Here is a 12,295-nt window from a genome sequence, read left to right on the forward strand (position 1 = left end):
CCTCTGTTGCTTAGTGTGATTTATGCTGTACTGTAAGATGTGACCACTGGGGGGTGGGACAGTATGTATTACTGTGTTAGTGGGTCTAGGGGGAAGGGGGCAGTATGTATCATTGCTTCAGTGGTAAGGGGGCAGTATGTATCGTTACGCCAGTAGGGAAGGGCACAGTATGAATCATCATCGGGGGGGGTGGATATATATGTGCGTCAGGGGCAGTATGTATCATTCAGTCAGTGAGCCTGGGAAGAGTGGGCAGTATGTATCATTGCATCACTAGTTGGGGGCAGTATGTATCATTGCGTCAGTGAACCGTGGAGGAGAGCTCAGTATGTACTTGCCATTCTATGCTGTGCTTCCTGTAGTGATCACTTGGTGGCAGCATTCGCCATTCCATTGGTTATTTCACTACAAGAATATAAGCGTTCATGTAAGCAGTGTTTTTTCTGGTAAAAGCTCAGACCAGAAAGTCCAATGAGGTATTCACTCCTCCATCGACTTGTCACACCTCCAACTGATACAAGCAGGTGCTCCAGGTGGCCTAAAAATTCCTTTGGTTTATTATGAAATACAAATGCAGTTTAAAATAGACTAAAAACATGTATCACAAAGTGCCTGGTCCTAGCATAAGCGGTGTGCTAGATTGCAGCCTGTTCCGTATGAGCTATAGAGGCTAAGCATTCAGACTCCTCCAGTGTAGTGACACTCTCTGCTGTCCGTCATGATTTCCTACATTGCGTTTTCTTGCGTGCATGTGTAATACAATCCCCTTTTCTTATCGCGCACATGCAGTACAATCCGGTGCTGCCATATTTCCTAGCAGCTTATGCTGCTGCTATTTGAGACCCAATATCTCCACAGCTACAGCCCAAAAAGTACGGTATCTACTTGCCTGAAGTGCAGAGTCTTGAGCTTAGGAATAGAGAGACAAGGAGTAATGAATGGAATATACAAGAGCAGGATTGGAGAACCTAATTGTAGATTTTAGTCAGATAAAGGTCTGCATTTGCTAAGACCTGTTCCATAAAAAATAATAGGTTTGTAAAATAAAGCATTCAGTATTTAAAAAAAATAAATGGATTTCACATGTGGTAATAGACTAGTTTGGTAATTTACGGAAAAACATGGCTTCAATTCACTAAGACCTGCTAAAATGTAGAAGCCTAACCAGCTGTGGGGTAGGTAACGGCAGCTTGCTGTGGTCTTGCTGCGGTGTTGTTCTCCCACTTCTGGCTGTGGTGATAAGGTGTGGCCTGGGAGGTCTTTTGGGTGTGGTCATGAGGTATGGCCTGGGGGCTCAGGTGAGGTGATGGCCTGGGAGTTATGTCACAGTCAAATGTGATGAGGTGTGGCCTAGGGGCTTTGTAGCAGGTAATGAGGTGTGGCTGGCCTGGGAGGTCTGTGGTAGTCGGGTGTAGTGAAATGAGGCTTGGTCTGTGGCAGTCAAGATCATGTACTGTAGTATGGGGGAGGGGAATTATTTGATTGTGTGTGTGTGTGTGTGTGTGTGTGTGTGTGTGTGTGTGTGTATACTCAGCAGTGCTTTACATATGAATGTATAATTGACCCTTCAGTAAATCCAGACACAAATTCCATTTTTATATTTTATTGAGAACATACAGAAGAGCGAGTGCTGCCACCTATGGGCAGAGAATGGCGTGGTCTGGTCTTGTGTATTACTCCTCAGTACCAGCTGAGTGAGAAGGCTTCTCTGCTTTCTCTTTATTTCTCCTTGGTGTCAGTTCAGTAAGTGAGGTGCCTCCATTCATCTCCCGGCAGCTGTAGAAAAGACATGTCCCGGTAACTGTTTCTTACATCGTCAAAGTCACAAACACAAAACCCTGTTTGTCTTGTGGAACACAGGCCAGGTGAGGCAGAGCTCACATTTCCTTCTCTTATTTCTGGTAATAACTGTTATGGCCTCAGACATCAGTGAGCACATGTCCATCATTAGACTATGACCCGTCACCTCAGCAGTGCCGGTGTTCCAACATTTTAGCATACCCGACAAAATAGCATACAAATGCTACTGAGCATGTGCAAAGTCATACAGGTCATAAATTAACCCCATCAGCAGCACTAAACTTGCAAGCCGAGTTAGCTGCCTGTTTGCTGATGTGCAATCTCCACTATCCAAGTGGACATAGAGTTAGAATAAAAAGTTGTCCGAGCGAAGCGAGGACCGAGCCTGCAGCCCAGCAAGCGGGCAAGGGGACACTGATTCTACTAAAAAGGAGTATATCACTTTAAATGTATGCTGTTTTGACAATGTATGCTAGTTTGTTGGAACACCGGCGGATCATATGGGCAAAGGGGGCAATTGCCCCAGGGCCCCAGCATCCATAGGGGCCCCTAAGTGACTGCCACCACTCCCTCAAACCTCCCCCCGCAAAGTTTTGGAGGCAGTTGTGATAGGCATACATTCACCTCTCCCCTGAGCTCCAGGTGTTGCAAGTCCATCTCTCTTCTCTTTAGTGTTGCTGCTCTGCACTTCCTGCATCTCAATTTGGGCTCTAGTGCCTGTTGTGGGGAGCAGGACGTGCCGAGCAGCAACAGTGCAGAGAAGACAGACTGGACTTCCAGCACCTGGATCTCGGAGGAGGTGAGTGTCTGCCTTACACATCTGCCTCCTTAACAATAGGGGGGGGGCACGAGTCATTAGTGGCACATCTGACTCCTATACATGGGGAGTGACTGTCAGGGGGCCTCCAGGTTACTTATGCCCCGGGGCCCCATTGTAACTATAACCGACCCTGCACCTCAGCAGGGCCATTTTTGCAATCCCAAGGCTGAACAGACATGGGACTCTCAGGTACAAGTTGTGTACAGTAAGGTTCCTTCAGCACAGTTTGCTGTCATATAATGTCGCCACAATGTGATGCAGTGATATTCCTATGGGGCTTTACACATGGACTGTGGTCTGGTGGGTTCCATCATCTTAAGACATCATGCTGTATGTTAACCAAGTAACATGTTCATAGGTGCTCTCTGTATGGTTGTACCACAGCGGTAAAGTGCAATGCGATGTTGCACTCTGATCACAATACAACTGACATGGTGTAAAAGGGCTCTAAATGACGTAAGTTCTTCTGAACTGTCCGGAGGGAAGGAAAATGATGCCTTTAAACACTGACCATTCTGATGAATGCACAGCCATTGGTATAATTGCTTACCAACATTTACTATCGTTTGCATGCTCCGCACACAAAGTGCCGCCAAAACCTGGCAAATGCTTTCTGCACTCTTGCAAAAAAGCATTTGCAACGCGACCCTAGGCTGCTGCGGGCAGCTGGTTCAGACGTCCCTCTCAAGCCAGAGTTACGAACTTTGTCTGTATTGGCTACTCACCTGCATTCTACATCATCAATGGTTTCTGGTAAATGGACATCCTTAGTCTCTGGGAGCAGACAAGCCACCAAGCTGCCGGTCACAGCTGATATACAAAATATTGTCTGAGGAAGGTAATGCCAAAAGCCATCCAGCAACATTATCAGCGGGGCCACAGACGCTCCAATTCTTCCGACAAAGGCTGTATAGCCAGAGCCCTTTTGCCTGGGTGGAAAAGATCATGAGTAATTGTTGCCAACTTTTGGCTAGGCTTTCCCTCTGCTCTCCATACCATACCTCATCACTGTAGGATAGAGCTCTGCGGTGTACAGGATGATCGCAGTAAACGTGGCTTCTGAGAACCCTTTCCCGATAATGGCCACTGCAATGCGCAAATCTTTCAGGGCTGCAAACAAAACCGACTAGTAACTACAAAGTCACCCATGCACTGGCATCATGTGGGGGGGGGGGGGGGGGTGCTCCTGTATAACACTGCCTAAGGGGTGAAAACCCGACAGGCATTTTCTGCCGCTCGGCGAGTGAGGGGGGTGAAGCCCCAGATGAGGGGGCGGGGTGTGAATGAGGATGAGCACTGCACAGCTGGGCACAGAGGCGGAGCAACAGATGGGAGGGACGTTGTGCCAAGTGCAGTGCACAAATTAAGGGATGTCACCTCTCCGGGATTCTCTTCCTCTGCATAATGCATGTGATGGCAGAGAGCCTAGTAGGAGGGAGAGGATTCTGAGAAAGGTGAATGTAAATGACCCGCACCAGGTTTCAAATACCCTAGCTACGCCACTGCACCCGTGTTCCTAGGATATATGTGCATAATGTCCAAACCTCGCTACTAGGGATAGCCAATTCCGTGCAAAGAATTCCCAGATAATACAAGATTCTGCAAATTAATGTAGCTTGAAAATGGACCAATGGAATTCCACCTTGCCTAGATTTGAGAAGTCCATTTTTAAACTGCATAAAACTGCAAGCTAAATGTGCATAATCCCTCATCAATTAGGCATTATTTGCATCCTATTGACCATTCCTACTTTCTAGTACTATGATCACCAGAAGATTGTTCAGGGTCCAAGATCTAGTAATCGCACCTCTATGCTCTACCCATCCCTCAGCAAAACCCACCACTAGCAGTAACACCTCTGTGCCCTTCCTATCCCCAGAAATCACACCTCTGTGCTCAACCTATCCCCACCAATTACACCTCTGTGCTCAACCCATCACCAGCAATTCCAGCTCTGTGCCCTGCCCATCTCCAGCAATCACAGCTCTGTGCCCTGGCCATCTCCAGCAATGCCACCTCTGTGACCTGGCCATCTCCAGCAATCCCACCTCTGTGCCCTGGACATCTCCAGCAATCCCACCTCTGTGCCCTGCCCATCCGCAGCAATCGCACCTCTGTGCCCTGCCCATCCGCAGCAATCGCACCTCTGTGCCCTTCCCATCCGCAGCAATCGCACCTCTGTGCCCTGCCCATCCGCAGCAATCGCACCTCTGTGCCCTGCCCATCCGCAGCAATCGCACCTCTGTGCCCTGCCCATCCGCAGCAATCGCACCTCTGTGCCCTGCTCATCCGCAGCAATCGCACCTCTGTGCCCTGCCCATCCGCAGCAATCGCACCTCTGTGCCCTGCCCTGTGCCCTTTTAAACTGCATAAAACTGCAAGCTAAATGTGCATAATCCCTCATCAATTAGGCATTATTTGCATCCTATTGACCATTCCTACTTTCTAGTACTATGATCACCAGAAGATTGTTCAGGGTCCAAGATCTAGTAATCGCACCTCTATGCTCTACCCATCCCTCAGCAAAACCCACCACTAGCAGTAACACCTCTGTGCCCTTCCTATCCCCAGAAATCACACCTCTGTGCTCAACCTATCCCCACCAATTACACCTCTGTGCTCAACCCATCACCAGCAATTCCAGCTCTGTGCCCTGCCCATCTCCAGCAATCACAGCTCTGTGCCCTGGCCATCTCCAGCAATGCCACCTCTGTGACCTGGCCATCTCCAGCAATCCCACCTCTGTGCCCTGGACATCTCCAGCAATCCCACCTCTGTGCCCTGCCCATCCGCAGCAATCGCACCTCTGTGCCCTGCCCATCCGCAGCAATCGCACCTCTGTGCCCTTCCCATCCGCAGCAATCGCACCTCTGTGCCCTGCCCATCCGCAGCAATCGCACCTCTGTGCCCTGCCCATCCGCAGCAATCGCACCTCTGTGCCCTGCTCATCCGCAGCAATCGCACCTCTGTGCCCTGCCCATCCGCAGCAATCGCACCTCTGTGCCCTGCCCTGTGCCCTTTTAAACTGCATAAAACTGCAAGCTAAATGTGCATAATCCCTCATCAATTAGGCATTATTTGCATCCTATTGACCATTCCTACTTTCTAGTACTATGATCACCAGAAGATTGTTCAGGGTCCAAGATCTAGTAATCGCACCTCTATGCTCTACCCATCCCTCAGCAAAACCCACCACTAGCAGTAACACCTCTGTGCCCTTCCTATCCCCAGAAATCACACCTCTGTGCTCAACCTATCCCCACCAATTACACCTCTGTGCTCAACCCATCACCAGCAATTCCAGCTCTGTGCCCTGCCCATCTCCAGCAATCACACCTCTGTGCCCTGGCCATCTCCAGCAATGCCACCTCTGTGACCTGGCCATCTCCAGCAATCCCACCTCTGTGCCCTGGACATCTCCAGCAATCCCACCTCTGTGCCCTGCCCATCCGCAGCAATCGCACCTCTGTGCCCTGCCCATCCGCAGCAATCGCACCTCTGTGCCCTTCCCATCCGCAGCAATCGCACCTCTGTGCCCTGCCCATCCGCAGCAATCGCACCTCTGTGCCCTGCCCATCCGCAGCAATCGCACCTCTGTGCCCTGCCCATCCGCAGCAATCGCACCTCTGTGCCCTGCCCATCCGCAGCAATCGCACCTCTGTGCCCTGCCCATCCGCAGCAATCGCACCTCTGTGCCCTGCCCATCCGCAGCAATCGCACCTCTGTGCCCTGCCCATCCGCAGCAATCGCACCTCTGTGCCCTGCCCATCCGCAGCAATCGCACCTCTGTGCCCTGCCCATCCGCAGCAATCGCACCTCTGTGCCCTGCCCATCCGCAGCAATCGCACCTCTGTGCCCTGCCCATCCGCAGCAATCGCACCTCTGTGCCCTGCCCATCCCTAGCAATCGCACCTCTGTGCCCTGCCCATCCCCAGCAATCGCACCTCTGTGCCCTGCCCATCCCCAGCAATCGCACCTCTGTGCCCTGCCCATCCCCAGCAATCGCACCTCTGTGCCCTGCCCATCCCCAGCAATCCCACCTCTGTGCCCTGCCCATCCCCAGCAATCCCACCTCTGTGCCCTGCCCATCCCCAGCAATCACATCTCTGCTTCCTCTAACCATGCCCCAGCAATACCTGTCCTCAGCAATCACACCTCTGTGTTCTACCCATCCCTCACATCTAGTTCTAAAGGTGGCCACATGTTATAATTTTTCTTTTTGATTGTACCCCAATTCGATTTAAAACGAGTCTTTGTAGCAAAATAAAGTGTGGTAAGTACAGGTGTAAGTAGCAATGTGGTGTTTAGTGGTAACTAGTGCTAAACCGCAAATTATGATCACCTGAGATAATGATAGATATACAGCGAAGAAAATGGTGATAAAGTGGAAAATGTAGCTTTTTGAAAATTCAAGTCGATTGAGTGAAAGGTTGCCATGCGGGAATGGTTTTCTATCCAACCAATTTACAATCTTTTTTGCCTGAGACTGCAGCAATCTCAAACACGTCTGTGTTACATCTAACAATTTCTTCAAAACTCCCAATCAAATGAAAAATTGCATCGGACTGGTCGAATTGAATTTTAAAAAAATTGTAACGTGTGTGTGTGTGGCCACCTTCACAATCTAGACCATATTGGGTACACTTTGTCAGTTACCACATCTGGCACTTACAGTCTGGTATGCCAGTGGCCACTCCAATGCAAGCTCCAGTCATGAAGAGAGTGAGGAACTGTGTCCTGCGCCGGCCCAGATAGCTCATGAGGAAGTAGATGCTCAGCTTGCCTGGAATTTCGATAAGTGCGTACAGGAAATGGGTGAGATAGATATTGAAGCCCAGTCCCGTGATATTGAGGCTGATGCCATAATAAGAGAAGGTCACTGTAAACCTATAGAATACAGAGCAAAGTGTGACATACATGTGGAGCTGCAGCAGAGGAAAGGTGTATGGAGAAGCCATAGACATTGACAGCAACAGACCTTCCTGGGGAACTGCTCTGGCTGCTGGATCCTCATAAGCACCCTCAGCCATGGTCAATAAGGCTTAATTTAGTTTTGGTTTCTACTTTTTATTCTGAATATTTACTGTATCATCTTAGTTCATTGCTACATAATTGACATTTTTTCTGTAATTTTTGCATGATTTCATTATGAAATAAATGGTTAATCTATTTCATTCTTTTGGACTTGTTCTGAATATCCTCTGCAAAGAACCCTGCCTTTCGCAGAGAATGTTACCATAATTGCTTTATTAATATATTGCTATGTCTAGTTAGGTTGTTGAAATAACCTTTGCTTTTTCCCACAGGACTAGCTAGAGTTATAATGGCATCTTCTCACAATGACAAGTGGTGGCAGCTTACCTGATCTCTGAACAAAATCGCAGATTGTATCGATTTGTGCATACAATCAAAATTGCATTGTGTGTAGACTCACCAACCAATCAAATAGGTTACTTTGTCTACAGTGCTGGATGCCTTCAGAATATCTCTAGTGTCTGAGGGCTGAAAGGCAAGCTGTGATAAAGGAAACAGCAACTGGAGAGTGATGTCAAAGCACACTCCATCCAATCCAAAATGTTACTCTGTGCACAATGAGGAAAGCATTGTGGGGACTCCCAGTGGCTGGGGCCAGAATTGTCGCTGTGTCAGAGGGAACAGGAGTGCATGAAGTTGCCACACCTAGGTTGTGCCATTGATGTAAGAATGGCAAATATACTGTCTTTTAGCGAATAATTCTCATAGTCTCTATAAAGGGGTCAATTCATAAAAGGCTGTGCGGTGAGAAAATCTTGTCAGCAAAATACCGCATTCAGTATTTTAGACTTTTGTGTGCGCTAATTCATAAAAATCTTTACAGCTGCGATAGAAGTGCAGGGATTTACCAAACGAAACTGGCGGTAACATAAGAAGCTGCCCGAATTGTTACATTTTCCATGCAGAGACAGCATTACAACAGAGGCATCCCAACTTCCCATTAGATGTGCATTTTTTGCTATAGAGTTTGTATAGAGCCGCTGCTTGCCCTGCATCTGTCTATTAGTCTTTTTTATCAATCTATTTAATTGACACAGCTTAGAAGAACTTCAAGAAACTTTACATATGCCACGCTTCCAGCGCATAGACATCTCAAAAGCAGGAACCCAAGAGGTTAAACACACAGCCTAAGGTAATCAGGGGAAGCCTTGTTTGTTCCATTTTTGCAGCTGCTGCCTGGGAGATCTGTCTCCATTAACATCACACAGTCCCGAGCTCTTATCGCTCTTTTATCACCACTTCAAAGCAGGCGGTATTCTTTGTGCCATTACCGCCTGCTCTAATCTTTATGAATTGACATTTACTGACGTGTTGAGGTAATTACAGCACATGCCGGTAATTTACCACACTGCTCGGGAATTTCAGCTTTTCATGCGGTAACTGCTTTTATGAATTGATACTTTCCTAAGTGCTCGGTAAAGTCAGCCGTTTTCTGCATTACTGCATCCGGTAATGCTTTATGAATTGACCCCATAGTGTTGATGGCACACCTAGCACTGACGTAGGTTTTACAATATCCATAATAAATCATTTGCCCAACATAATTTCAACATTTCCCACAATTTTATAGACAGAGTGATGGGTCTCAGTGGCCATTAGGACAGAGGAACATGGACGGTTCCTAGGGAGGAGATGTGATCACCTCAATGGACATTGGCCTACAGGAAAAGTGCCATCATTTGACAACATTCTGCTACAGCTCTTCATTGTCTAAACCTGAACTTGAGATTAAAAACTGCAGTCTAATTGGTTGTCTTGTTTCCGGGTGTGTAATGGTCATGGTCCCCGTACACTAATCAGTAAATGGGTGAAATGTGTTAGCCTTACCACACCAGGCCAGCACACAGACAGATCCTCCTCAAACGTGTTGTACGGAACAGGTCAATGTAGGAATAGCTCTCTGATGATGCCCCAGTCTCAGCCAGTTCCTGGATACTCTGTGCCAAGAGAAAGTTACCATCATTATTGCATAAAATTGCGGAAGGCGTTGGTGACCCCTCTAATCCCTACTTCCATCTCTCTATACTCTAACTTTCTTCCCATCTCCCTGCCACCACCTGCTCTCTACTTCTGCCGCTTTCCACCATCTCCTGCTCGATCTCTTGATCTTCACCTTCTTGCATAATCTCTTCTACCTATCTCTCTGCCAACTCCATCCAATTCCCTTCCCATGTTTCTCCACTCCATCTCCTGCTCTCTACTTCTCACTCTTCCTGCTGTCTCTTGCTCCATCTTAACACTCATGCATACTCTCTTCTACCTCCCTCCCTCCAATTTCTACCCCACCTCTCCTCACTTCATCTCCATTTTCTCTCTCTCTCTTTAAAAGATGCTCTGCTGGGGCATACTTTACTTGGCATAGCCAGAGCTAGTATAGGGATCGACCTGTGTAGCCGCACTTTATCGTCCGTTGGGTTTCCGAGGATAATGGCGTGGGAAATGTCCAAGGATTATACAAAGCTAAGTATTTATGGTTAACTAGCAGATTACCCGGCGTTGCCTGGGCATGTATTTGGCTGCTGTTGGCTCTGACCACTTTTTCTAACCCTAACCCACAATCACTCAATGACCAAGTTTGTGAGCTTTGGGGTCCTTGGCATCAATAATTTGTATTTTCCCATTGAAACAAAATAAATTTGATTGGCTGTTTGTGGCTCAACCCCCTTTTCTGAATTTGAACCCCAATCACCCAATAACCAACTGTACAAGGTTTGAGGCTTGTACCATTAACAGTGCAAGAATGTCAGCATTTAAATATTCCCATTGCAAATCAGTAGTTGAATTTTGATTGGCTTTTGTAGGCTCCACCCACTTTTCTGAATATTTATCCTAGGCAACCAGTGACCAACTGTGCAAAGTTTATGAACCCTGCCATTAACAGTGTAAGGATGGCTGCAGTTTACATTTTCCCAGTGAAATGTGTATTTGGCTTCACACTTTTTGTAACCTTGACATTTAGTCACTCAATGACCAAGTTTGTAAGCTTTCCGGTTCCTAGGATCAAAATTGTGTGAATGGAAGCAGTTCATCCAGCAAAGAAATCTGATCGGCTGCGTTTGTCTCTACCCCCTTTAATGAATTTGAACCTTAGTCACTTAATGACCAACTGTAGCAGGTTTGAGGCCTCTGCCATTAACAGTGTAAGAATGGCAACAATTTAAATATTACCCTTGAAAATCAATAGGTGAATTTTAATTGGCTGTTGTAGGCTCCACCCACTTTTCTAAATATTAATCCCAGTCACCCATGGGCCAACTGTATCAAGTTTGAGAACCCTGCCATTAACAGTGTAAGAATGGCTGCAGTTTATATTTTCCCATGTAAAAAGTTAATTGTTTTTGGCTCTGCCCACTGTTTCTGACCTTGACTCAATTACCAAGTTTATGAGCTTTGGGGTCCTTGGCATCAATAATTTGTATTTTACTACTGAAATTAAACAAATATGGCTGTTGTGAAATGTGTTTTGGCTCCACCCACTTTTTTTTTTTAACCTTGACACAGTCACTCAGTGACCAAGTTTGTGAGCTTTCGGGTTACTGGCATCGAAAATGTGTGAATGGAAGCAGTTTATCCACCAAGGTAATTTGATTGGCTGTTTGTGGCCCCGCCCTCTTTAGTGAATTAGAACCTCAGTCACCCAATGGCAGACTGTAGCAAATTTGAAGCCTCTGCCATTAACAGTGTAAGAATGGAAGCAGTTCAAATATTCCTCTTGAAAATCAATAGGTGATTTTTGATTGGCTGTTCTAGACTGCACCCACTTTCCTGAATGTTAAGCCCAGTCACCCATTGACCAAGTGTGCCAAGTTTGAAAACCCTACCATAAACAGTGTAGGGCCTCTTTTCCACTGACTGTTGATAGGCAGTAAAATGCCTCTCAAACTCTCACAACTGCTCACTGCTGCCTGGTAACTGCATGTTGCTGCCTGGTAACTGCTTGCTGAGCACACAGCTCAACAGTCTGTGTAAAAGAGGCATAAGAATGGCTGCAGTTTACATTGTCCCATTGAAAAGAAATGGCTGAAATTTGATTGGCTGTTTTATGCTCCACCCACTTTTCCTGAATTTGTAACCTTGGTCACCAAGTGACCAACTGCCAAGTTTGGGGACTGGCTTGATTACTGTGAGAATGACAGCCTTTTCCATTTTTTCCATTTACATGAATGGGTGAAATCTGATTGGCTATTTGTAGCTCTGCCGAGGTATGCAGGGGGGGATGAAAGACCCCTGGAACATATCATCCCAGGTAGTAAGGAGTCTGTATACTAAGTTGCGCTGAAATCTGTCAAGGCGTTTTCGAGTGATCGCGGCACATACATACATACACACATACATAAGATTTTATATAGAGAGAGTTAAGCTCAACACACACCATACAATCTTGGTTGTACAATCTTACCACTTTCATGTAGTATAAAGAGTTTATCCAATCAATCATTCCAGGTATTTTCAATCTGTTGGCCCTTATACTACATAGATTTGGTAAATCTGTATAACCAAGATTGTATGGTGTGTGTTGAGCTTAAGAATGTTTAAATACCTTTTTTGTGGCCTGGTTTTATTTAACTTTTAACTCTTTATGGAAATGGGTATACCCATTTCACCTGGTGAGGGGGCAGGCTAGAGACACAGTAGCATGCT

At 46.8% G+C, this 12,295-nt stretch overlaps 1 protein-coding gene across 2 annotated transcripts in view; it reads right to left on the minus strand.

Annotated features, from left to right (window-relative positions):
• Positions 1–1,587: 1,587 nt before the first annotated feature.
• The window catches only part of SLC22A7 (solute carrier family 22 member 7), a 52,776-nt gene continuing 42,068 nt past the window's right edge, over positions 1,588–12,295 (minus strand). For both annotated transcript variants that reach the window (XM_068232590.1, XM_068232591.1), the window contains exons 7-11: positions 9,482–9,591; positions 7,293–7,507; positions 3,622–3,730; positions 3,346–3,549; positions 1,588–1,776 (exon numbers count right to left, since the gene is read on the minus strand). In XM_068232590.1, coding sequence (XP_068088691.1) covers positions 1,674–1,776; positions 3,346–3,549; positions 3,622–3,730; positions 7,293–7,507; positions 9,482–9,591 — 741 coding nt within the window. In that variant the 3' untranslated portion in view covers positions 1,588–1,673. The remainder of the gene's footprint in view (positions 1,777–3,345; positions 3,550–3,621; positions 3,731–7,292; positions 7,508–9,481; positions 9,592–12,295) is intronic.

Source organism: Hyperolius riggenbachi, chromosome 4, assembly GCF_040937935.1.
Source record: "Hyperolius riggenbachi isolate aHypRig1 chromosome 4, aHypRig1.pri, whole genome shotgun sequence".
Lineage (NCBI taxonomy): Eukaryota > Metazoa > Chordata > Amphibia > Anura > Hyperoliidae > Hyperolius > Hyperolius riggenbachi.